The sequence below is a fragment of the Xenopus tropicalis genome, chromosome 2, assembly GCF_000004195.4.
Source record: "Xenopus tropicalis strain Nigerian chromosome 2, UCB_Xtro_10.0, whole genome shotgun sequence".
Taxonomy (NCBI): domain Eukaryota; kingdom Metazoa; phylum Chordata; class Amphibia; order Anura; family Pipidae; genus Xenopus; species Xenopus tropicalis.
This window is the reverse complement of record NC_030678.2, coordinates 136546547-136572357: the sequence shown is the minus strand read 5'-3', so window position 1 is coordinate 136572357 and position 25811 is coordinate 136546547. Positions and strand designations below refer to the sequence as shown.

The 25811-nt window shown below is 43.2% G+C and overlaps 2 protein-coding genes across 3 annotated transcripts in view; both read left to right on the top strand.

Moving 5' to 3' along the window:
• Window positions 1-8282: 8282 nt before the first annotated feature.
• tuba1b (1) lies at window positions 8283-12510 on the top strand. Of its 2 annotated transcripts, none has more exons than NM_001114233.1 (4): window positions 8283-8361; window positions 10179-10401; window positions 10682-10830; window positions 11340-12508. In NM_001114233.1, exons 1-4 carry the CDS (start codon window positions 8359-8361, stop codon window positions 12318-12320), a joined length of 1356 nt encoding a protein of 451 aa, NP_001107705.1. In that variant the 5' UTR covers window positions 8283-8358; the 3' UTR covers window positions 12321-12508. The 2 variants fall into 2 exon arrangements, with proteins under 2 accessions (NP_001107705.1, XP_012811688.1); XM_012956234.3 differs by lacking the exon at window positions 8283-8361 and adding an exon at window positions 10020-10065 and having other exon boundaries at window positions 11340-12510.
• Window positions 12511-18919: 6409 nt separating this feature from the next.
• Window positions 18920-25811, top strand: part of lmbr1l (limb development membrane protein 1-like) — a 31961-nt gene continuing 25069 nt past the window's right edge. Inside the window, exon 1 of the mRNA XM_002935107.4 lies at window positions 18920-19178. Within this exon, the coding sequence (XP_002935153.1) occupies window positions 19113-19178 (66 nt within the window). The 5' untranslated portion in view covers window positions 18920-19112. The remainder of the gene's footprint in view (window positions 19179-25811) is intronic.

The following is a 25811-nucleotide window of genomic DNA, read 5'->3' as shown; positions in this document are numbered from 1 at the left end:
AACTTGTTCTTTTTCTGATTCTGTCTTTTACTTTTGCGGTGGATCTATTGGGTCAGATTAAAGGGGAACTATCATAAATCTAAAAATGTAATATAAGCTCATGGAAACAAAAAACTTTTCGAAATATAATCAGTTATAGATTCTGTATAGAATTCAGTTACTCCAGTATCCCCCTCTAGGCAATCTGTCTGTGCCAATGCTAATTAACTGAGTCAGAGTTGCATGAAGAGAGAGATTGCTGAGTGGGGGGTAGTGAGGAGCAATTGATCAGAAATGGTTCAGAATTATTCACTGATTATAGCACGTCGTAATAGGACTGGACATTTCTCCTTGAGGCTTTTGGCCATGAAATGTTTGAAAAACACAATTATCAGACTTTCAGGTTCACAGAAAAGTCATGAATGACAGGATTATTGATGTCCAAATATTTCCTTTGCACAGTTAAATACAATTGAATAAGGAAAGGCCTTTGAGATAAAGAGAATGATCAGTTCTAAAGACTGTTGTTTGTCCATAACCATTTTTCATCAAACAGGAGGTTGTCCACCTAAAGAAGCAAAAAGTGGATGCAGTTCTCAGCGAACCTGAGCACCAGCCAGGGATCTTAGGTAAGCAGTAATAATTACTGGGAGGTGACTAACATTTTGGCACCCCCTAGTGAATTTACCCTTCCTTCTTCTTCTTTAATTACATTGGCATTGAGCATCATTTTTATCAGTCAGATAGCAAGGAGGAACCATTCTTTTGAAAACCTTTGACATTGACCTTTGGTAGTGTCAGGTACCTGGTCGTTCGCCTAAGGTAGGCGCACGCCCGATCGCCAGCGCATGTTCCGACGGCCACGCGCGCTCCGTCGCGCGCGCACGTTTTGACGCCGGCGCGCGTCATGACGAGAAGTCCCGAAGACTTCGATTCTCTCATCGATGTCGTCGTCCAGTTAGACCGACGTTTGAGGGAGAGGAGACTGGAAAAGTCCGGGACATTTCAACCTAGTTGGCTGCTCCCTAAAGCTCCTCTATTCCCTAAACCCATTTTGGCTCCATCCACCACGGCTTCGTCATCGGCTGGGGCTGCTGAACCCATGCAAATCGGGCTCATCCGTTCCCCTCTGACTCCCGAAGAGAGGCTACGCAGACGTCGCCTGAACTTGTGCCTTTACTGTGGTGCCTCTGGTCATCTGCTCCGCACATGCCCGGTGCGACCCGCAAGTAAGAGATCTATACCGGGTCTTCTTAGTGCGGAAGCTGTTGATGGACTGTCTCTTATGTCAGTTATTACTATTTTGCAGTGGTCAAGAAAGACGCTCCAGACCCCTGTGTTGATTGACTCCGGGGCGTGCGGTTGCTTTATCGATCGAGACTTAGCCCGTTTCCATGACATTCCTTTAAGACCCAGATCCTGCCCACTGACGGTGAAGTTGGCTGACGGATCTAATATTTCTTCTGGTCCAGTCCTGTTTGAGACTATTCCTTTGTTAATAAAAATTCAACAGCATACCGAAACCCTATCGTTTAACGTGGTTTCTTCCCCTCTGTATCCTATCATTTTGGGGTTTCCGTGGTTAAAAACTCATAACCCTCTCATCAATTGGGACTCGAATCAAATAACATTTCCCTCCGATCATTGTCCTTGTTTTGAGGTGGCTCCTGGGAGATTGCTGGTTGTGACCCCTGATCCCCGACTCAAACTGGTTCCAGAACCCTACCACGAATTCTTAGATGTCTTTGATGAGAAAGGGGCGGATGTACTTCCTCCACATCGGATATATGATTGCCCGGTGGATCTTCTTCCCGGAGCAGCGATCCCATTCGGACGGATCTACCCCCTATCCGAACCTGAACTTAAAGTGCTCAAGACCTACATTGAGGAAAATCTTAGGAAAGGATTTATCCGTCCGTCTACCTCTCCTGCCGGGGCAGGTATTTTCTTCGTTGAGAAAAAGGACCATTCCTTACGCCCCTGCATAGACTACCGAGACTTGAACAAGGTAACCATTAAGAACCGATATCCGCTACCCCTCATCTCGGAACTGTTTATAAGATTACGTTCAGCACGTGTGTTCACAAAACTAGATCTTCGGGGGGCATACAATTTGGTCCGCATTCGACAAGGAGATGAGTGGAAAACAGCTTTTCGCACCCGATATGGGCACTATGAATACCTAGTGATGCCCTTCGGGCTATGCAACGCCCCAGCGACGTTTCAACACTTTGCAAATGATATCTTGGATCTTTTCGTTATTATTTATCTCGATGATATCTTAATATTTTCATCTTCCTTGGAGGAACACCGACACCACGTCAGACAAGTCTTCTCTCGGTTACGAGCATATAAACTTTTCGCCAAACTGGAGAAGTGTGAGTTCGAAAAGTCTTCTATAGAGTTCCTAGGTTTTATCATTTCTTCAGACGGGATATCTATGGACTCTCGCAAGGTCTCTGCGGTGTTAGACTGGCCCGTTCCCAACAGTCGTAAGGCTGTACAAAGATTTGTGGGCTTCGCCGACTTTTACCGAAAGTTCATCAAGAATTTCTCTAAGATAATCGCCCCTATCACTGCTCTTACCAGCTCGGTAAAAAGATTCTGTTGGACTTCTGAGGCTCAGCGGGCTTTTTTGGATCTCAAGAATCGTTTTACCTCCGCTCCCATTCTAAAACATCCAGATCCTACACGGCCGTTTGTTCTAGAGGTGGATGCCTCAGAGTATGCCATCGGAGCTGTGCTGTCGCAAAGAAACGATGTACAGAGCCTACTTCATCCTATTGCATTCTTCTCTAAAAAGTTATCTTCCTCTGAGCAAAATTACGATGTGGGAGACAGAGAGCTACTTGCGATTAAATCTGCATTTCAGGAATGGCGACACCTGTTGGAGTGGGCATCTCACCCTATTTTAGTTTTTTCTGATCACAAGAATTTGGAATATTTACGCTCAGCAAAGAGACTCCGACCTCGTCAGGCCAGATGGGCACTCTTCTTTTCTAGATTTAACTTCCACGTTACCTTTAGACCGGGTTCCAAAAATGGCAAAGCGGATGCGTTGTCCCGTCTGTTTTCTGCACCCGAGAATGATTCTACCGCCAGCACTGTCCTTCATGCCTCCAATTTTCTACTTCTTCAATCCGATCTGCTTGACAAGATCCAGAACGCCTCCAAATCTGTGGACAATTTACCTACACATATTGATCGTCGCGGTAATTACCTCATGTCTCATAATAAAATTTTTGTCCCTGAAGGCCTGCGCCTCGAGGTACTCAGATTTGTCCATGATCATCCTGTTTCTGGCCATCTGGGGGTTCGCAAGACACTAGAACTTGCTAATAGGAATTTTTTTTGGCCCGGCATGTCAAGGGATTGCATGAAATATGTTACTTCCTGTCAAACATGTGCCAGATTCAAGGATACACACTCCCGACCAATGGGGTTACTTCAGCCTCTCCCGGTACCTGAGAAACCCTGGGAGAGAATTTCCATGGACTTTATTGTGGATCTGCCCAAGTCGGGGGGTTTTAACACAATCATGGTAGTGGTTGACGGATTTACCAAGATGGCTCACTTTATACCTTTGGTGGGGTTACCATCTGCAGCCACAACGGCAGAAGTATTTATTAAAGAGATCTTTCGGCTCCACGGCTTACCCAGGGAGATAGTGTCTGATCGGGGGTCGCAGTTTACGTCTCGCTTCTGGAGGGCGTTATGCCAGGGACTCCATATTGAAATCGCCCTGTCCTCTGCTTTTCATCCTCAGACGAATGGGCAGACAGAACGTACTAATCAGACTTTGGAGCAATATATTATATGTTTTTCCTCTTATTCTCAGGAAGATTGGTCGGCGCTCCTACCCTTAGCGGAGTTTTCTTACAATAATGCGGTACATAGCTCCTCCAAACAGACTCCTTTCTTCTCTAATTATGGATTTCATATTACCGCTCTGCCAGGCCTAGCAGAGGTTACGGGTCCTGCAGCTCAGGATAGACTTTCGTTCTTAAGGCATAATTTCGAGTTGCTCCAGCAGACTTTACGGGAGGCTCAAAGGAATTACAAAGGATATGCCGATAAGAGACGGAGAAAGAGTCCTGAATTCAAGCTGGGGAATCTCGTTTGGTTATCCACTCGCAACCTCAGTTTATCGTGTCCCTCCAAGAAGTTGGGCCAAAGGTTTATGGGTCCCTTCCCAATCTTGGAGCAAATTAACTCTGTTACCTTTAAATTGAAGTTGCCTGCTAATCTTCGAATCCATCCTGTGTTCCACGTCTCTCTTCTAAAGAAAGTGGTGGAGAATCCGTTTCCGGGTCGTATTGGGGCACCTCCAGAGCCAGTGACAGTACAGGGTGTTGAAGAATTCGAAGTCCAAGCTATTCTCGATTCCAGGTATCGAAGAGGTCGCTTGCAGTATTTGGTCCAGTGGAAGGGCTATACGCCTGAGGACAATTCCTGGGAATCTTCAACCAATGTTCATGCTCCTCAACTGATTCGGGCCTTCCATAAGAAATTTCCGGGGAAACCTGCGTCTGGGCGCATCCGGAGGCCGCGCCTTGGGAGGGGGCAATGTCAGGTACCTGGTTGTTCGCCTAAGGTAGGCGCGCGCCCGATCGCCAGCGCACGTTCCGACGGCCACGCGCGCTCCGTCCCGACGCATGCGCATTGCGCTCAAAAGGACGCCATAGGCCTACCAGCATTGCGAAGTGATCGTTTCCTTGTGAAAGACGCCAAGCTTGTTTCCTGTGATTGCCTATTTGATTCTCTGACCCGGCCTGACTCTCGATCTTGAAACCTGCTGCCTGTACCGACTTAACGCCTGTCCGACCTCGCTTTTGCCTGCCGATTTTGCTCTGACGTTCCGGTTCGGCACTCCTGCCACTCCTCCACTTGGTTCAAGTCCTGTTTCATCCTCAGTGGCTGTGATCCTTAGTGGGAGGTGTAGGAGAGGTCCTTCCTCTACGAGTTCTTCCAGTGACGCGCCCGGCTAGTCCTGACAGGTAGTACCTTCTGTAACCAAGCTTCAGCCAATCCAAAATATTGTTGTAGTATGGGGTAATGGGATAACCAGTTAAACTAATGTGCCTTTTTTGTTGGATACTTGATAAAAGTAGGCTCCAGGCTGCCTTAAACATTGCCCTGTGTTTTAATGTGCATCTAAATAAATATGTGTAAAGGTGGTCAAACCATTTTGACAGCTAATCTGCCTGTGTATGGGGCCCTCTGAAAGGACTCCAGATGTGATCGGGCAGGCTTGTTTTTTTGTCAGATCGAGAACTGCAACGGCTCATTGATGTTGCCCTTGCTCCGACTTCTCGCATTCCCTTTGTTGTAATTTGATTGTTTGACCCTAAGGTCAATATGCCATGGTCGACATATTGAAGGAAAGATTTGCTCGTTTGGTGAGCTCGTTAAATCTCACGGTGTATGGCCACCTTAAGTCCCCAGGATGATTTGACATGTTTCTTTCAGAGGGTTTTATCTGAAGACCTAACATTAGTGGTTTTATAAATAGCATGGGTACTAGTGACTCTAAATCCCTATGATCTCAGGAATCTAGCAGTGAAGTGATACCAATGAACTACTAGAACCATACCAGCACAGTCGATGCCCAACCCTGCCAAAGTATGATGGTTATCGTGGCTTTCAAACGCTAAGTCATTAAAGGAATACTGTCATGGGAAAACATGGGAAAATCAGTTAATTGAGTTTTTCCAGCAGAATCCTTCATTGAAATATATTGTTTAAAAGCGCAAACAGATTTTTTTAATATTTAATTTTGAAATTTCACACAGGGCTAGCCATTTTCTTTACTACCCAGGGTGCCACAGCCATGTGACTTGTGCTTTCATAAACTTCATTCACACTTTACTGCTGCGCTGCAAGTTGGAATGATATCACCCCCTCCCCCCAGCAGAACAATAAAAAAGTAGCAAGAAAGCAGCTCCCAGTAAATATCAGAATAGCACTCAATAGTAATAAGTCCAAGTCCGGCTTGGGACTACTCCAGTTACATGAGAGTAGGCTAAATTATAATGTGTTATAATGTGCAGCACTGTCCTTTCTGAAAGCTCAGACTCAGGCATTAGCTGCCTACACACCAATATTACAGCTTAAAAAATACAATTGTTGGTTTAAGAACAAAATTTTAACTGGTAGAGTGAATTAATTGCTATCAAAACAGTGTAATTTAGAAATAAAAAGTACCCCATAAAAATTGACAGATCCCTAAAATTGGAACCTATGCATACCTCCCAACATTTGAAAAATGAAAAGAGGGACAAAAAGATTTGGCGCACGAAGCAATTTTTTTGACCACGCCCACTTTTGTGGCCACATCCCAATTACCACACCCCATTTTTTAAATTCATTTTTTATATAGTTGAAATAGTGCCCCCAATGGCCCAATAGACAGTACCCCATACACAGTGCCCCATTTGCCCCCATAGACAGTGCCCCAATTGACCCCATAGACAGTGCCCTCAATTGCCCCACAGACAGTAGCCCCCATACACAGTGCCCCCATAGAAAGTACCCCCCCATAGACAGTACCCCCCATACACAGTGCCCCCATAGACAGTACCCCCAATTGCCCCCATACACAGTGCCCCCATACACAGTAGCCCCCAATTGCCCCCATAGAGAGTACCTCCAATACACAGTGCCCCCCATAGACACTGCTTCTTGTGGCTCCTGCTCCTTATGCGGCTCCTTCTACGGCGGTGACAGGCCCTTTTATAAGGTTGCGCCCCGTGCGTACGTGTGACATCACACGTACGCACGGGCGCAACCTTATAAAAGGGCCTTTCGCTGCAATAAGAGGAGCCGAATAAGAAGCAGGAGCCACAGCATGAGCCGAAGTGCTCAGCTCCAGCCAGCGCATCCCGCTGTCCTGGATAGTTCAATGAATGTTCTGCATTTCCGTAATGCGGGACATTCATTGAACTATCCGGGACAGCGGGATGCGCTGTAAACACTGGGACTGTCCTGCGAAAAGCAGGACAGTTGGGGGATATGTCTATGGTCTAGGCCAGTGATCCCCAACCAGTGGCTCAGGGGCAACATGTTGCTCACCAACCCTTTGGATGTTGCTCCCAGTGGCCCTAAAGGAGGTGCGAATTTTTGAAATCTGGGCTTTATGTCAAGTTTTTGTCGTATGAAAACCAGGTTTACTGCCAAACAGAGCCTTCTGTAAGCTGCCAGTCTACATAGGGGCTACCAAATAGCCAATGCCAGCCCTTATTTAGCACCCCAGGAACCTTTTTCATGCTTGTGTTGCTCCCCAACTCTTTTTATGGCTCACAGGTCAAAAAGGTTGGGGATCCCTGATGTAGTCTGAGTGCTGGTTTTGTATTTCCCAGTATAAAGGACTAGCTGGCAAGCCTGACTGCCGCACACTGTGGGCTGTGGGTAGGTCTGAGTATTACACTGGGTCAGTGCCAACGTCCTACTTAAGGTGCCGCATTTTCTATCTGCAAGATCAGCTTCCTTTGCCGCATTCTAGACTATATTCCCATAGAGACGAACCATGTCAGCACGGGGGTGGGGGGAGAAAGGAAGAGCGCACTTTTATTAACCCTGTAGCTACAGTGACGCCCCTGCAACCCGCCGTCCGTTCCATCGCAGCAGCTACTGGGCCTGCAACCCCCAATGATTTGCAGTTCCGCTACTGGAACCTGTTGGCACGCCCGATCCCGGCCCGTCCCCTGACTGGAATGTCCCGCATCCCCCAGCAGTGGTACATCCCTGTGCCAAGCAGATAGCATTGTATGTGGATAATGTAGCGCTGCCCTCCTTATACCCTACCCTTATAATCAGCCGTGAGTTAAAAAGCATTAGTTTATCACGCATTGAGCTTTTAACACAAGGATATCCTCCTCTGTGGGATGCTGAGATTAACTATTAGCCAACTGCTGGGGAGCTGCGGGTTCCATATTCCCGCGGTCTTTCCCATCAGGATTTGAGTAAAATGGAGCCGTTTCAGAATTGACATTACAGCGGTGTTGTTTGTAACTATTGCGCCTCACTGCGAATATATTGTAATCCGCCGTAATAAGGATTATCAGGAATTACAGAGGCCCAAAATAACCGTGAGGGATGAGTCGGCCATTTTACGCCAATAAAACTCAGCGAGATGAAGAGGACCAAAAGCTCCCGCCTCCTCCGTTCGTACAAGTATCTGAGGCGCTCAGCCAATCACACAGCAGCCGCAGCTTATTAACATAATACAGCAACGCGTCACCGCCCATGGAGTATAAAAGGCACAGTCGGCTCCTCTGCCTCCCATTCTGTTACTTACATCCACTCTTCATTGTGGGATAAAGTAACGTATTTTATTTCATTTTTTAAATTTTTTTCTTGTTTCTTCGTTGACTTTTAACCATGGTAAGTAGCCTTTATGTTTTTTTTTTTTTTTTATCCATGGCCTTAGCCATTAAAATGATAGCTTGTCCACATCTTTTTCTGAAAAAAAAATAATGAACAGCTGGGCAAAGGACGACGTGGAAGGGAATTCCTCTAGTTGAGGGAATACCTTGTTCTAGTTTCAGCGCTGCTGGCTGTACGTAAGTACTGAATGGAAGGGATTGGGATGAGGAGAAGCTCGGATGGAACGGGTCTTCCCGCGCTGATAGCGGCGCGCTTTGTGCTGGTCTGTGTGTGTGTGTGTGTCTGTGTGTGTGTCTGTGTGTGTGTGGGCGCGATGCCCCGGCCTTATATACTGCCTGGGGGGGGAGTCATAGTCAGTGCAGATTGCTTTCAGTGATAACTAGAACAGGCTAGTGCTCCCCAAACTCTTTGCCGCAATAGCCTCACACATATCTAGGCGATCTAGGGAGTAAGTGATTTAGGGCTATAATAATAATAATAATAGCCCCACTAGGCTGGACCTTCTGCCTGAGACTGACAGTACCTCTGTGTCACCCAGGGGAAAACGTTGCTAGAGAGCTTTGTAATCAGACATTGATGTAACCTTGAGTGCCATGTTAGTGATTTCCATAACCAAAGCAGGAGGCAACATATTCCTGTTAAACAAAATAAAACTAACTGGCCTAACTAGGGTCTGTACACTTGAAAGAGATGCAATTTGCAGTAACTTTAGATCCCCCTAAAACAGGTTAATCAATAAGTATCCTTCTCTTGGACCTGAGTTGAATGTGTGTAGAGGTGGGTACATATGCGATATAGTAAAATTAAACCTTAAAAGGACAGTGGAGAGTAGGGTAAAATGAATGGCAGGCTAGGTATGTTTGTGCTGAAATGGTTCATTCACATAGCGGCTGATATATCCCGGCACATAATCATTTCCCTAGATGTGGCTTTGACAGATGTTCTAGCAAATGTTTCACATATTAGCATTCCACAAATGTATTTCTATACTATTATGAGATTGCAGCTGCACTATAACAGTTTTTGTGCGGAATGCCTGAAGGCATGTGCAGAAGCCGAGTGACTAGACAGCAGCTGCCGGGTGTGGAAAGCAGCAATGCCAATCAGTTGTTGGGCAGGGGGCGGCTTTTGTGAGGTAATCCTGCTTTAGCGGAAAGCCGGTACATGTTCTACTTTCATGTTGAAAGGGGCCGACACATGGATTGTGGGGGGTGGGAACAGCTTGTAGGCTTCTGCCTGCAAACGTGGAAGTAGTGTCAGCTGATGGCTATGGGTGTGTAATCTGCACTGCTGGTAGGTTTTCTATGTCATATCTGGCAGTCGGGTTAGCAGGCTTGTTTGCACTTTCACATGACAAATCATGTGAGGGGGTAGAGATGTGGGGGCTATTGACTCCAGAGTCCAAGTAGTGCGGTAGAACATAATCTACTGGTAAATAATAGCTGGACTGCTTTATTGGTAATACATGGCCATTTTTTGGCTCTTGGCTAAGGTACCCAGTATGCAATCTAGAAAAAACTCCTTATAGGAAATGTATTTGCTAGGATGGTGGCTGAATGACGACCTGTGGTCTTTGTTGCATACGTGTGTGTGTTTGTGAACACATCAGAAGCCAGTTATCTACATGTATTAGTGTGAAAGGAAACCCAAGCAGAGAATATTGCAACGCCTTGCATTTCATTTTGTTTGATTTTAGCCATGGTACTGAGGACCCTAGTGATTGTCTCCTTCCATCACTGATTTTGGGAATAGATTCTGTACTCACTTAGCAAAACTGTGTTTCTCTATGTATTACATTTTTTTTTTGTTTACAGCGTGAGTGCATCTCTATACACGTTGGCCAGGCTGGTGTGCAGATCGGCAATGCCTGCTGGGAACTGTATTGTTTGGAACATGGCATCCAACCTGATGGGCAGATGCCCAGTGACAAGACCATTGGAGGAGGGGACGACTCCTTCAACACCTTTTTCAGTGAAACTGGAGCAGGAAAGCATGTCCCCAGAGCTGTGTTTGTTGACCTGGAACCCACTGTCATTGGTGAGAAAACAACCAAGGCTGTTTAATGTTTCTTTGTATATAATAGAATTGTACATATATGACCCCTGGTATAATATATATTTCATGTCAGTATGAAGTCCATGACCACAATAGACACAAGGCCAAAGGCAGGGTGCTTTTTATGCAGGTCATAAAACTCAGGGGTGGCTTCTAATCTCAGGGGTTATTGAGTGGCCAATTTTCTTTATTTTTTGCACAAATTACATCACAAGCACAGACCTATATAATTTATTGTATTTATTTTTTTTTCCTTTTGCAGATGAGGTGCGCACAGGAACATACCGTCAGCTGTTCCACCCAGAGCAGTTAATTACCGGAAAGGAGGATGCTGCCAATAACTATGCCCGTGGTCACTATACAATTGGCAAAGAAATTATTGATCTAGTACTGGACAGAATCCGCAAACTGGTAAGCATTCAAGTTTATACAAATGCAGAAAAGAAACAACTTATTAGCGCGGTGTCTCCATAGCCTACGATTGCAGGCTGAATTGTACTTGCTGTAACAGTACTAATTATATTTCTCTTGGAACAACTGGTTTCAGATGCAATGTTTATGCTATCTAAAACATGCCGGTGCATTTCATGCAGAAGTGCCTATTAAACATTTTACCTTTTTAAATGGGTGGAAGGCAGGGTAGTTTTGGTTTGAAATAATGTAGCAAAGAACATTCACTGTTAAGCAATTTACCTATGTTTGAAGAATTACTGTCAGTGTGGCAGTGAACTGAAGTCACAACATCTCTTTACATGCACAGTCTGGTCTATATTAAGCAAAGTGAAGAATGAGTGCTCACAAGTTACATTAATGGTGCTCATCACAAGGGTGCTTGTTACTCTTTTGGTGTATTAAAAAGTTGCATATATGAATTGCCATACCTATACAATTAAATATAATATTCTGCTTCATTTTTGTAGGCTGACCAGTGCACAGGTCTCCAGGGTTTCCTGGTCTTCCACAGCTTTGGTGGTGGTACTGGTTCTGGATTCACCTCCCTGCTGATGGAGCGTCTCTCTGTTGATTATGGAAAGAAGTCTAAACTAGAGTTCTCCATCTATCCAGCTCCTCAGGTCTCCACAGCTGTGGTTGAGCCCTACAACTCTATCCTCACCACCCACACCACCCTGGAGCACTCTGACTGTGCTTTCATGGTAGACAATGAGGCCATTTATGACATCTGTCGCAGGAATCTAGATATTGAACGCCCAACCTACACCAACCTGAACAGGCTCATTAGTCAGATAGTGTCTTCTATCACAGCCTCTCTGAGGTTTGATGGAGCCCTGAATGTAGATCTCACAGAGTTCCAGACCAACTTGGTGCCCTATCCCCGTATTCACTTCCCTCTTGCCACCTATGCCCCTGTCATCTCTGCAGAGAAAGCTTATCACGAGCAGCTTTCTGTTGCTGAGATCACAAATGCCTGCTTTGAACCAGCTAACCAGATGGTGAAATGTGATCCACGCCACGGTAAATACATGGCTTGTTGCCTGTTGTACCGTGGTGATGTGGTACCCAAAGATGTCAATGCAGCTATTGCCACCATTAAAACAAAGCGAAGCATCCAGTTTGTAGACTGGTGCCCAACTGGTTTCAAAGTTGGTATCAACTATCAGCCCCCAACTGTGGTTCCAGGGGGAGACCTGGCCAAGGTGCAGCGTGCTGTGTGTATGCTGAGCAATACCACTGCAATTGCTGAGGCCTGGGCTCGTCTGGACCACAAGTTTGATCTCATGTATGCCAAGCGTGCCTTCGTGCACTGGTATGTGGGTGAGGGTATGGAGGAGGGTGAGTTCTCTGAGGCCCGTGAAGACATGGCTGCCCTGGAGAAGGATTATGAGGAGGTTGGTGTAGACTCTGTGGAAGGAGAGGGTGAAGAGGAAGGAGAAGAATATTAAACCAGACCTTGAAATGCTATAGAGGCATGCATTTGACCATCGGATTTCAGCTAAACACCTAAACTTTTTACGTTAAGCAGAACCTGAGCTGATAAGTGGAATCAAAGTTTGACAATCCATATTTTAGTTAACATGTCATTATACCATCAATGTGCTGTCAGGCCTGGAATAAAATATATTTTAAAAAATGTCTTTTTTTAATGTAGATTTATTACTTGTGTTGACTTTAATTTTCATGTCTGAAGTCATCCTAACTGCCTGAAATATCCTTAAAATGTGAGTGAATTTATCAGCTCTTCAAGGTTTGGATGTATGTTAGCAATACAACTGAAACAAGAGTTGTAGCTTATGGCCTTATGATAGAAGGCCAGTTTATACTGCCTTGGGTTAGTTGTTAGTATGAAAAGTAATAGAATTATTACAGTACAGTAAATCACTACACTATTTTAATAACTAATTGGCAATGGGTATTAAAATATCAGTGACTTTATCCCAACAAATACTTTATAGGGGGCCTTTATCTTTGTCAAACCACACATGCCATTGTACAGTACCAGTCACTATATAGACCCTCTAGTGAGGGGGGGGCATTTTGAGACGTCTTCATGGTGCTTGGTGCTGTCCAACTGGATCTCTTGGTTTAGAACTAATAGGAAATGGACCTTGTTAACAATTTAGTTCTAAACCAAACATTAAGCGTCTACAGTACACAATTATGGAAAGACTTGAGAAATCAATGTACGCAAGGACAAAAGCTATTATCGGATGGCCGTGAACTTAGGGCCCCCACATGGCACTGCAATAAAAACAAACACCATTCTGTAGTGGAAATTGCAGCATTAGCTCAGGAATACTGATAACCACTGTCTGGGAAAACAGTTCTTCGCTGCATCCACAAGTGCAAATAATTACCATACAGAGAAGAAACCATTCATGAACTAGAAACACAGTCGCCTTCTCTGGGCCCAAGCTTATTAAAGATGAACTGAGCAGAAGTGGAAACTTTCTAGAGGTCTGAAGTATAAAAATGTACAACTCTTTTGGAAAACCATCGGTGCCACATCCCGAGGGCTAAAGTGGAAAAGGACCATTCAGCTTGTTAGTACCCAATCAGAAAACCAGCATCTGTGATGGAATGGGGATGCATTAGTGTACATGCAATGGGTAGCTTGCACATCTGACCCACACATCACAACCCCCTCTACATTTCCATGCCATATTGATCCAGGCTTTGACTTTGCTACTTCAGAACACTCTGTTTCTGTTTTATTGGACATTTCTTGGTGGGTTTACTGAAATGTTCAGACTCATTTTCATGTTGCAAGGTAAATGTTTGGTTGAGCTTAAGTTATCCTCAAGAATCCTGTGGTACAAGAAGAATGCATAGTGGATTCTATGATTGTGAGCTGCCCAAGCCCAAAGCTGCAAAGCAACCCCAAAACATAACATACTCACCTCCGTGCTTGTAACAGTATCAGGTTCTTCTGGTGAAATGCTGTCTATGGTTTTCGTCAGTAATATCTTCTGGTACTGTGGCCTAATAACAATAGTTTTACCTCATCTTACAGTACATTGTTCCAGAAGTCCTTCTCTTTGCCTAGGTGTTCATAGGCAAACTTTAGTCTTGACTAAAAAGAAACAAGTGAAGTGGACCCTGAACCTTGGTAAAGGAAGACCCCAGTTCATCAGGAAATGTGGTGTGCTGGCCACAGTAAAATTAATATTCACAGCAAAATCTGAATAATAAGAAGTACCTAGCAGATGATCTACTGAAGCTGTTTCTGGATAATGCTAAGATGCTTGGATCTACTGAGAGCACGTTCTACTTGTTCTAGAACTTAAAATGTTGGCAATGAGCCTGTATATCTGGATTACATTGCTGTTTGCTAGTGAATTCATTATGTAAGTGAAGTGTCTTAAATGGGGTCCATATTTTTACTTATAAAAATATAATATAAGTGGGAGCAAGTATTTTACTTCAGCTAAAGTAACATCTACATGGCCACTGGGTGGTGCTATTGTCATTGCAGTCAGTATAGGGAGAATCCATAAAATAAGGCTAGGATACTGACAACTGATAATCAGAATTACCATAAGGATAACATACCTAAACAATTATTTCCTTAAAAATATCCCCCTACCAATTGTCCTGGGCTAGTTACTCTCCAGTCAATAAAAATCTGACCCCGACTTCTGTATGAAAACAGAAAGAAGAATGAAGAGATTGCTGAGAGAGGGACAGTAAAGAGTTATTTGAATGTTTTATAAACAACATTTTCAGTTGATTATATTTAGAAATAATCTTATATCCAGGAGATAAAGTTTATATTAAAAGGTTATATATTTTTATTTGCATGATAGTTCACATTTAAAGAAAAACTATTCCTTCAGAATGTATATCTAACTAACACATAGTATATATCAGATTAAGTGGCCTATTAAAGAATCTTACCAAACTTGAATAGATATAATCAGAATTTGCCAATTATTTGGCTGATGTGACCTACAACATACGGCAGTTCTCGAAAGTTTGTATTTTTATATGAATGACCTTAAACATCATCTGATTTTCAAACAAGTCCAGTGTGGTTAGTGGAGTACCGCAGGGGTCAGTCCTTGGGCCTTTGCTTTTTAACTTGTTTATTAATGACCTGGAGGTGGGCATAGACAGTACTGTTTCTATTTTTGCTGATGACACTAAATTGTGCAAAACTATAAGTTCCATGCAGGATGCTGCCGCTTTGCAGAGCGATTTGACAAAATTAGATAACTGGGCAGCAAACTGGAAAATGAGGTTCAATGTTGATAAGTGCAAAGTTATGCACTTTGGTAGAAATAATATAAACGCAAACTATCTACTGAATGGGAGTGTGTTGGGGGTTTCCTTAATGGAGAAGGATCTAGGGGTTTTTGTTGATAACAAGTTGTCTAATGCCAGGCAGTGTCATTCTGTGGCTACTAAAGCAAATAAAGTGCTGTCTTGTATAAAAAAGGGCATTGACTCAAGGGATGAGAACATAATTTTGCCTCTTTATAGGTCCCTGGTAAGGCCTCACCTTGAGTATGCAGTGCAGTTTTGGGCTCCAGTCCTTAAGAAGGATATTAATGAGCTGGAGAAAGTGCAGAGACGTGCAACTAAACTGGTTAAGGGGATGGAAGATTTAAACTATGAGGTGAGACTGTCGAGGTTGGGGTTGTTTTCTCTGGAAAAGAGGCGCTTGCGAGGGGACATGATTACTCTGTACAAGTACATTAGAGGGGATTATAGGCAGTTGGGGGATGTTCTTTTTTCCCATAAAAACAATCAGCGCACCAGAGGTCACCCCTTTAGATTAGAGGAAAGGAGCTTCCATTTGAAGCAGCGTAGGTGGTTTTTCACGGTGAGGGCAGTGAGGTTATGGAATGCCCTTCCTAGTGATGTGGTAATGGCAGATTCTGTTAATGCCTTTAAGAGGGGCCTGGATGAGTTCTTGATCAATCAGAATATCCAAGGCTATTGTGATACTAATATCTACAGTTAGTACTAGTGGTTGTATATATAGTGTATGTATGTGAGTGTATAGATTGGTAGGTGTGGGTTAAGTGTGCTGGGTTTACTTGGATGGGTTGAACTTGATGGACACTGGTCTTTTTTCAACCCTATGTAACTATGTAACTATGTAACTAACTATGTAAGTCATTAAAGTAGATAAGTAGATAAGTAAGTAAAAAGTATTATATTTTGTCATGTATTTATTGAAACAAAATATCCAATAACATCTGTGTGTGGAAAAAGAAAGTCAGTCCTAAGGATTATCATATAATTTGAAGGTGAAATCAGAGTTGTGGATAGATGAAGCCAAAATAAAACTTATTGGCATAAATGCGGAGTGTTACATTTTGAGAAACAAAAACACTGCATTCCAGCATAAGAACCTTATCCCATCTGTGAAACATGGGTGGTGGCAGTGTTCTAGTTTGGGCCTGTTTTGCTGCATCTGGGCCTGGATAACTTGCAATGAATTCTAAACTATACCAGAGAATTCTAAAGGAAAATGTCAAGACATCTGTCCATGAACTGAATCACAAGAGACAGTTGGTCATGCAGCAAGACAATGATCCTAAACACAGAAGTTCATGTGAGGAAACCCACCAACATCCAAGAGCTGCTCTGTATAGAGGAATGGGATCAAATTCCTCCGAGTCGATGTACAGGACTGATAAACAGTTACTCGCTAGAAACTGCCCCACCACAATAACTATTCACAAGTCACACACAGTAACTACAGGTTAAAGGTGGGAGCACATGGACCCATCTCTACTTCAATCAACAACACAGACCATTCCTTTTTTCCCTGACTTATTATACTGTATTTAAAGGGATACTGTCATGAACCAACAAATGTATTTTTTTTTAGCTATAATATTGGTGTGTAGGCAGCAATTTCAGTGCATTGTGCCTGAGTCTGAGCTTTCAGAAGGAGCCAGCGCTACACATTAGAACTGCTTTCAGGTAACCTATTGTTTCTCCTACTCCCATGTAACTGGAGGAGTCCCAAGCCAGACTTGGATTTCTTTCTATTGAGTGCTATTCTGATATCTACCGGGAGCTGCTATCTTACTGCCTTCCCATTGTTCTGCTGATCGACTGCTGAGAGGGGGTGATATCACTCCAACTTGCAGCTCAGCAGTAAAGTGTAACTGAAGTTTATCAGAGTACAGGTCACATGGCTGTGGCACCCTGGGAAATGAAGAATATGGCTAGCCCCATGTAAAAAATTAAAAATTAAATCTAAAAAATTTTGTTTGCCATTTTGAAAATTGGATTTCAATGCCGGATCTGCTGGAGAAGCTCTATTAACTGGTGTGTTTTGAAAGAAACATGTTTTCCCATGACAGTATTCCTTTAAGTTTAGCTGCTTGATTTTAACGCTTCAGTAGTGCAAATCCTTGAATTACAAGGGGCAAGCTACATGGTAGCAAAAGTACATTGAACTATAAGCAACTTTGGCGTATCCCCCACCAGCTCTCAATACTTCTTTTGCAAATGTACCTGTCCTAACAGTAAGTTAAATCCCTGATCGTTATTGACATCACATCCTATGTTATTGCTTTGCCTGGCAAGCAAGTGTATAAGTTCTGGCATGAAAAGGCTGTAACTGCCAAAAACTTATCTAATAGGTTTTTTTGCAGTTCTTTGACTGGCCTAGCCAGCAAATCACCAGCTATTTGTTTCTAAGAGCAGCAAACCTACTTATAAATCACCCCCTTCCCTGATTCTCTCTGCTGCTGATCACCCCTTACAACAGGGGTCTCAAACTCGCGGCCCGCGGGCCATTTGCGGCCCTCGGTTCAGTATTTTGTGGCCCGCACCAATGCCTTCTCAAAAGCAATGAATGGATCGCGATTTTTATTGCGATTCAAGGGATAATGCAAGGCACGGCGGGCGGGAGCTGCTGATTGCGGAAATGACGTTATGCCATCATAACAGTTATTATGGGAAGACGTTCTGTGTGCACAATTAGCTGCTAAGGAGCTAATTGTGCACACAGAACGTCTTCCCATAATAACTGTTATGATGGCATAACGTCATTTCCGCAATCAGCAGCTCCCTCCCGCCGTGCCTTGCATTATCCCTTGAAAGCCAGTTTTTTGTGAAATCCCTTATGCGGCCCAGCCTCATCCTGACTTTGCCTCCTGCGGTAAATTGAGTTTGAGCCCCCTGCCTTACAAGAAGGCCCACCTCTGCCCCACCCATTTCCCATCACCCCACCCCCATGTGACATCTCTGCTCCCCCTGTAGCCCTGTAGCCCAGTACTGTCGGTGAAAAAAATCAGCAACCATACCTGGCATTCACAATTAGCATGTTTTATCTTGGTACCTAATAACCTTTGGGAGATAGGATTCTGTAAACTGGAAGCTTTGTGGTGATTTTTCAAAAATATTAAAAATTGTTATTAAAACCAATAACTTTAGAAAATAATTGCAGTCTGGTAGTTTGGAGTAGAAAGATGTATTCACCCATTTTCAATTTTTCATAATCTGTTCTTTCCAGAAATGGATGGTTTTCAAGGATAAAATTACTGTTAGTGGTATTTTTGATCTTGAAATTGAAAGCATACAGATTTCTTGAGTGATGCTTTAGAAATCTGACAGCGCACTGCTGGGAGATTGGGCCCTATACACATCAGAATTTACCATAAAACTATACATATGTGGTATTTGGGTGTTGGGAGACATGGAACTTCCCAAATCTGTTGCATTAAAAAATTAAGTTTCTAATATAGGTATATATATGATTCGTTTTCTTTGTTAGACATTTAGAAGCCTTAATTGATACAGAACTAGAATTACACAACAGTTTCAGCATATTTTGAAAGCTTAGGTTAACCTGCAAAAAAAGATATATAGTTTTCATAGGTAAACCAAATTTCCCTCAGGAAGTGCCCCTAAAGTGACTGAGCACAAAACGTTCCAAAGCTGTCTGTCAATATAGGTACCAGAATCTCCAAACCGGCTGGCAGAGAAAGGGTTAAACCAACTCTCAGCCAGCCAACCGTTGCACCCTGCGTCATTCCTGGTCTCGGCCAATCAACTGCGGGCTCCAAAGGGAGCTGGGCCAATGACGCGCATGCTGCTGTTTGATTTGTGATTGGGAGAGTGTAAGTGGGGAGGAGCGTCGGAGGCGTTCGGGATACAGAGTAACCTGAAGCTGCCCTGGTTGTCTGGTCGCTGCAGCTCCGGGATTGCGCGCAAGTAACGATTCTCCTGGTCGGTGTGGAACGAGCACGGAGGCGCCATGATACCAGAAGATGGAAGTGAACCAGGATGTGTCAGTTAGAGAGCAGATTTTTCACGATTGGGTCCGGGAATGCATCGTAAGTGCTGAGCTAGTTTGGTTCTGGGGGAGGGGTGGGGAATGGGAGTATTAACACTTACACTGCCAGTATAGCCCTTAGCACTGGGTTGCGAGTGAATTAAACCCATTGGGGCAGTATCGGCTGGTAGAAGTTTGCTAGAGTGCAACTGGTGCCTAGGGGACAGCACTGACTGAAACTGCACGTCGGCTCTTTCCCTTCCCGGCGCCAGTAGTACAGCACAGCCAGTGTTTCCCCTGTACTACAGCTCCCAGTGTCCTCCCAGCTTCTGCCGAGCAGCCATGGCTTGTACTGTAATGAGCGGAATTAGCGTATGAGAGTGTTAAGGATTTGCCTAGTGTTCTACCCCCCCGTCTGTCATATCAATGGCCACCTGGCTCTTCCTGCGGTCCTTTCATTTGCTGATTTATATGATGGATTATATTTTCATAACCTGTAATTCATGGTCATTGTGCTGATTGTCTCAAAACAGCCAACCCCCCTCCATTGCAGAGCCTCATTTAGCTATGTATGGAAGCTAATACTGTGCCCCATAGCTATTACTGTCCCACCTACATATAGGAGCTAATACTAGCACCCGTAGCTATTACTGTCCCACCTACATATAGGAGCTAATACTAGCACCCGTAGCTATTACTGTCCCACCTACATATAGGAGCTAATACTAGCACCCCCCCAGTAAGCCCTATTACTGTCCCACCTACATATAGGAGCTAATACAGCACCCGTAGCTATTACTGTCCCACCTACATATAGGAGCAATACTAGCACCCGTAGCTATTACTGTCCCACCTACATATAGGAGCTAATACTAGCACCCGTAGCTATTACTGTCCCACCTACATATAGGAGCTAATACTAGCACCCGTAGCTATTACTGTCCCACCTACATATAGGAGCTAATACTAGCACCCGTAGCTATTACTGTCCCACCTACATATAGGAGCTAATACTAGCACCCGTAGCTATTACTGTCCCACCTACATATAGGAGCTAATACTAGCACCCGTAGCTATTACTGTCCCACCTACATATAGGAGCTAATACTAGCACCGTAGCTATTACTGTCCCACCTACATATAGGAGCTAATACTAGCACCCGTAGCTATTACTGTCCCACCTACATATAGGAGCTAATACTAGCACCCGTAGCTATTACTGTCCCACCTACATATAGGAGCTAATACTAGCACCCTTAGCTATTACTGTCTCACCTACATATAGGAGCTAATACTAGCACCCATAGCTATTACTGTCCCGCCTGCCTATAGGAGCTAATACTAGCACCCATAGCTATTACTGTCCCACCTGCCTATAGGAGCTAATACTAGCACCCATAGCTATTACTGTCCCACCTGCCTATAGGAGCTAATACTGTGCCCCATTGCAAGTACTGTCCCACCTACATATAGGAGCTAATATTAGCACCCATAGCTATTACTGTCCCACCTGCCTATAGGAGCTAATACTAGCACCCATAGCTATTACTGTCCCACCTGCCTATAGGAGCTAATACTGTGCCCCATTGCAAGTACTGTCCCACCTACATATAGGAGCTAATACTAGCACCCATAGCTATTACTGTCCCACCTACATATAGGAGCTAATACTGTGCCCCATTGCTATTACTGTCCCAAACAGCTAATCATGAATCCCTCCAGATCCCTATTTAGCTGTGCTTAGGATATAATACAAGGTTCCATTGCTGCTACTGACCCATTTGTCCTGAAACAGCTATATCCACATACCCATTTACTGTCCCAAAAAGGGGTAGTTCACCTTTAAGTTGACCTTTAGAATGGCCAATTCTAAGCAACTTTTCAATTGGTCTTTTTTTATGTTATCGTTTTTAATTAATTGCTGTCTTCTTCTAACTCCTTTCAGCTTTCAAAATTGGGTAACTGGCCCCAGCAGCCACAAAACGATTGTTGTGTGAGGCTAAAGTTTTATTGTTACTTTTTTATAACTTATTTTTGTATTCATGTCCTCTTCTATTTATATACATGTCTCTCTTTCAAACCACTCCCTGGTAACTAAGGTAATTTGGGCCTTAGCAACCAGATAACTGCAAACTGAAGAGTTGCTAAACACAAATTGAAATAATTAAAAAAAAAAATGAAGACATTTTGCAAACTGTGTCAGAATATTACTCTCTACATCATATTGAAAGGTGAGCAACCCCTTTAACCTTCTATACTTCCGCTTTCCCATTTAGCTATGTATAGGAGTTACTGCTAGGTTTCATGGCTATTACTGTCCCAAAACAGCTAACCAACTTCATCCCCATTAAGCTATGTATGGGAGCTAATACAAACTCCATTGTTGGTACTGTCCCATAACAGCTATACCCCTATACTACTACATCCCCATTAAGCTATGTATGGGAGCTAATACAAACTCCATTGTTGGTACTGTCCCATAACAGCTATACCCCTATACTACTACATCCCCATTAAGCTACGTATGGGAGCTAATACAAACTCCATTGTTGGTACTGTCCCATAACAGCTATACCCCTATACTACATCCCCATTAAGCTACGTATGGGAGCTAATACAGGGTCTCATGGCTAATACCATCCCAAAACTACTTACCCCCTATCCTTCCGCATCCCCAGTAAACAATGTATGGGAGCTTATACAAACTCCATTGTTGATACTACCTTAAAACTGCTAAACCTCTATCCTTCCACATCCCCATTTAGCTATACATGGGAGCTAATACAACTACTTTCAGGCAACTATTAGGTGATTGCTGGAGCAGGCAGTGGGGGAGGGGTGGTTTGGCATTGCTCCTTTATTTTAACCTGGGGCATGTTCACCTGGACCCTATGTTACTTCGGTCAGCCTCTTCTTGTTTATTGCACTACTAAGCTTGTTTTCTATAGTGTATATCAGGATTATCAATTAGCTTGTACTAAAAAGTCATCTTAGTCTGAGACTGTTTGGCATTATCCTTAAAAACAGCTGTCATCTATATATTCGTTTCTAGGCTCCTTCTTACTTATTGATAACTTTCCTAGAGAAGTGCTTGCACTCTAACTGTGTGTGGGTGAGTCTGGTACTTAGTGAGCCACATTCAAATATAAAAAAAAGTTTGAGAGCAACACAAGCATGCAAAAAGTTCCCTATATGGACTGGCAGCCTCTGTTTGGCAGTTCACATGGGGTTTTTTTTTTGGTTTTTTTTCAACCAAAACTTGGCTTTAAACTAGAAATTAAAACATAAGCACCTGCTTTGAGGCCACTGGGAGCAACATCCAAGGGATTGGGGAGCAACATGTTACTCTCAAGCCACTGGTTAGGCATCACTGCTTTACACTCTACTAATGCATTTGTGATGGTGTGTACCTTTAAAGCCTGTAAGGTATGAGCTTGTTAGCCCTTTAAAGCTCATTGTTCTGCACTTCTGTGTTTGTTCCTGCATGGTTGACTCACTTGCTTTGTTAAATAATCTCTCATTGCTTATGTCACTTGTGAATGTAACATACCTGGGCAGAGCTGGTGACGCTGCACGTGCGTGTTGGAAAGCCCAACTGTGACTGCTGTTTATGTGGGAGGCTGCTGAGTCCTTTTGTGTATAAATGCAGTATTTATTGTGCCTGCGTGTTGGTGGGATTTATTTAATGCTTCTGAATTAAGATTATATTATCTCCATGCTGCAGTTTGTGAGTGCAGCCTTAAAACTGTTTCTTCATACAGGTTTGGGAGCTGTTATCCATAAAAGTTCCTAATTATGGAAAGGCCATCTCCCCTAGACTTTATTTTAATCAAATAATTCACATTTTATAAAAATGATTTCAGTTTTCTATGTAATAATAACACAGTACCTTGTACTTGATCCTAACTAAAATATAATTAATACTTATTGGACCAAGACAATTTTATTGGGATTAATTATTGTTTAAATAATTTTTTAGTAGACTTAAGGTATAGGCACCCAAATAATGGAAAGACCCCTTATCTGGAAAATTCCAGGTCCCAGGCATTCTGGATAACAGATCCTTTACCTGTACAATATAGATCAGTTTGTTGTCGCTGGTTGCAGTCTGATCCAGCGGCTAGCAAGAACAAAGATTTTTTTTAGATCCCATGGCATCTGACTGTTGGACTCGGTTGGCAGTTGGATATTATGAGATGACAGTCTGCACTTTATATGACTTTAACTGCAGTTATGTTGCAACAAGTCCATCTGGGTGGGAGAATCACTTATTTGCCCAGTTGTAGTTCTAAGGTTATGCATTGCTTGGGTGTAGTGGCCCAGCCAGATATTGGAGCATAGAGGGTGTCCTTATCCCAAAAGTTTGGTATAATCAAACAGCCTGGCCATGTCTAAATACATTTATTTCCCACAGCAAATGATTATCACACAGTAAGTGCTATATTTGGCTCCAGTAACAAGTCCCTGATGCCCAAATCCATGTCTTTATTTAACTGGAACTGTGTCCATTTCAGTTAGTTAAGGTGGCCATACACGGGCCGACTTTAGCTGCCGATATCGGTCCCTTGGACCGATTCGGCAGCTAATCGGCCCGTGTATGGGGAGAGCAGAGCGGCCTGGCCGACCGATATCTGGCCTGAAATTGGCCAGATCTCGATCGGCCAGGTTAGAAAATCTGGTCGGATCGGGGACCGCATCGGCTTGTTGATGCGACATCGCCAAGCGAGCGGATCTGCTCGTGTATGGCCACCTTTAGTGCTGGGCAACCTGTTTCTCTGTATCTTCTTGCTCTTCCCAGTTCTGACAGCGCTTATCACTACATGCTTCATTCTCTGGGGGTAGCTTTATTTTCTCCTACAAGCAGTGCACACTGACTACATTCTGACTACATTCTGATACCAGTAGGCCATTTAGAAGGTGTCATCTTGCTTCATTTCAGTATGCTGGGAATGTTCCTAGTGCGTCATCAGTTCTAGAGATGTAAGTAACAGGACACTTCAGTTAGCTCTTTATATTATCTATATAATTGTTTCTGAAGTAGGGCAGACATATTCCTAGAATATATCCCTTTCATTAAGTTCACTTTCAACTATCTTCATATAATAACGGTTAAGAACATAACCTTCACCAACCACTTTTTTTTTTTTTTTTTTTTTAAGCTATATATAAAAGCTAGCCATACATTATAAGATCCACATGTTTCCCAGATAATATCCAATTAAAGTGGGTGATATTGGGTTGATCCAATCGTTTGTCCCTAATGCCAAATGACTGGAACACTGGAACTCAATCTGTTGGGGGCCAGGACCACATCAATAAGCTGATGCAGTCCTTGATGTGATGGGGAAAATCAAACCTGTCTAAGGCTAATGTCCCACGGAAAGATTAGTCACTGCGATTTTTAAAAAGCGAGTTCCAGCGACAAGTCGCTCATTTTGTCTTTACATAGAGAAGAAATTGTTGGGGTGGAATATGACACCTGGATTTGTGGGAAATAAAATCGCTCCGTTGTGGAAATCTTTAGTAACCATTTGTTAGGTAAAAACGAGTGAGTTGTCTCTGGAACTCGCTTTTTAAAAATCGCAGCGACTAAATCTCCCCGTGGGACATTAGCCTAACATCTGGCTGATTTTTGGCCAGATATCTTTCGGGTAGGCCCATTGGAGGGGCCCATACATCCAAATTGCGACACAAATCAGCAGCTTAAATCTGTGTATGGCCACCTTTTATATGTTTTGCTAAAGTAGGGTGTATTCATTTTGCTAGAAAAGCAGAGCTTTGCCAGGATTTACAGACCTTTTGTTGGATGATATTGGGTTGATCCATTCATTTAGACACCCAGGCCACCAGTTGTGTATATTGTAGGCCTGTTTAGACAGACTGACTTTTCTTACTGGGATACACAAGTTATAAGCTGCTGAGTCAGTCGGCAGCCGCTATAGTCCTGTGTATGGCCCCACCATATGTTCCACTATTTATTGAAATTGTAATTCTGAGGACGTAATTTTCAGTGCATATGTGCATTTTTTTTTTCTGTAGTTGCTGTAACAGAATTCATGGTCTAGCTCAGTCTGATTAAGCTAAAAGCACCTGTAACTTTTCAGTGTGTAAATGAAAGTTGTGGTCAGATTGGTTCTATCAGTGCTCAGGGAAACATCTTGGCATTATTCTACATCAAGCCTATCACTGCATGTTTGTGTTTATTTTTGTAATTGGGAGCACAGTGACCTGTTGGCTAAAGTTTCATGACAAATGATCAAATCTTACTGTGTATGGCCACAGTTCAAAGTCCAGCCAAATATTTAGGCCAGGGTTTATGGAATTTTGTATAAAACATATTTAATTAGTACTTATTCTAAACCAAGCAACTCTGTGCAGTCAAATATCAGATTTTTGTTTTGCTTATTGAAGAAATATAATTAGTAGATACTGCTGTACCCTTCTTTTTATTCCACAAGAAGCGCTGCAAAACTAGTATTTTAATTTGTAAAAATTGATGAAAGCAACATCTGTTTAATTCTGAGATTGTCCACACCCTTCTTATTAGCTGTGAGAAGGCTGGAATTCAATTATACTAAATTATTGTATGAATCTTTACTGAGTGATTTGCAAAATGATGTTAAACTTCCTTCTGTGGAATGTAAATTGTGAGTGTGTGTCTGCCTATGCTGACCTGAACCTGTAACTTGAATCC

Bases quoted from the DNA above. Each gene is read 5' to 3' on its own strand.
- tuba1b (XM_012956234.3), top strand. The intron at 10,402-10,681 runs GTGAGAAAACAA...TTCCTTTTGCAG, and splicing joins CCTGGAACCCACTGTCATTG to ATGAGGTGCGCACAGGAACA. The intron at 10,831-11,339 runs GTAAGCATTCAA...TCATTTTTGTAG, and splicing joins TGGACAGAATCCGCAAACTG to GCTGACCAGTGCACAGGTCT.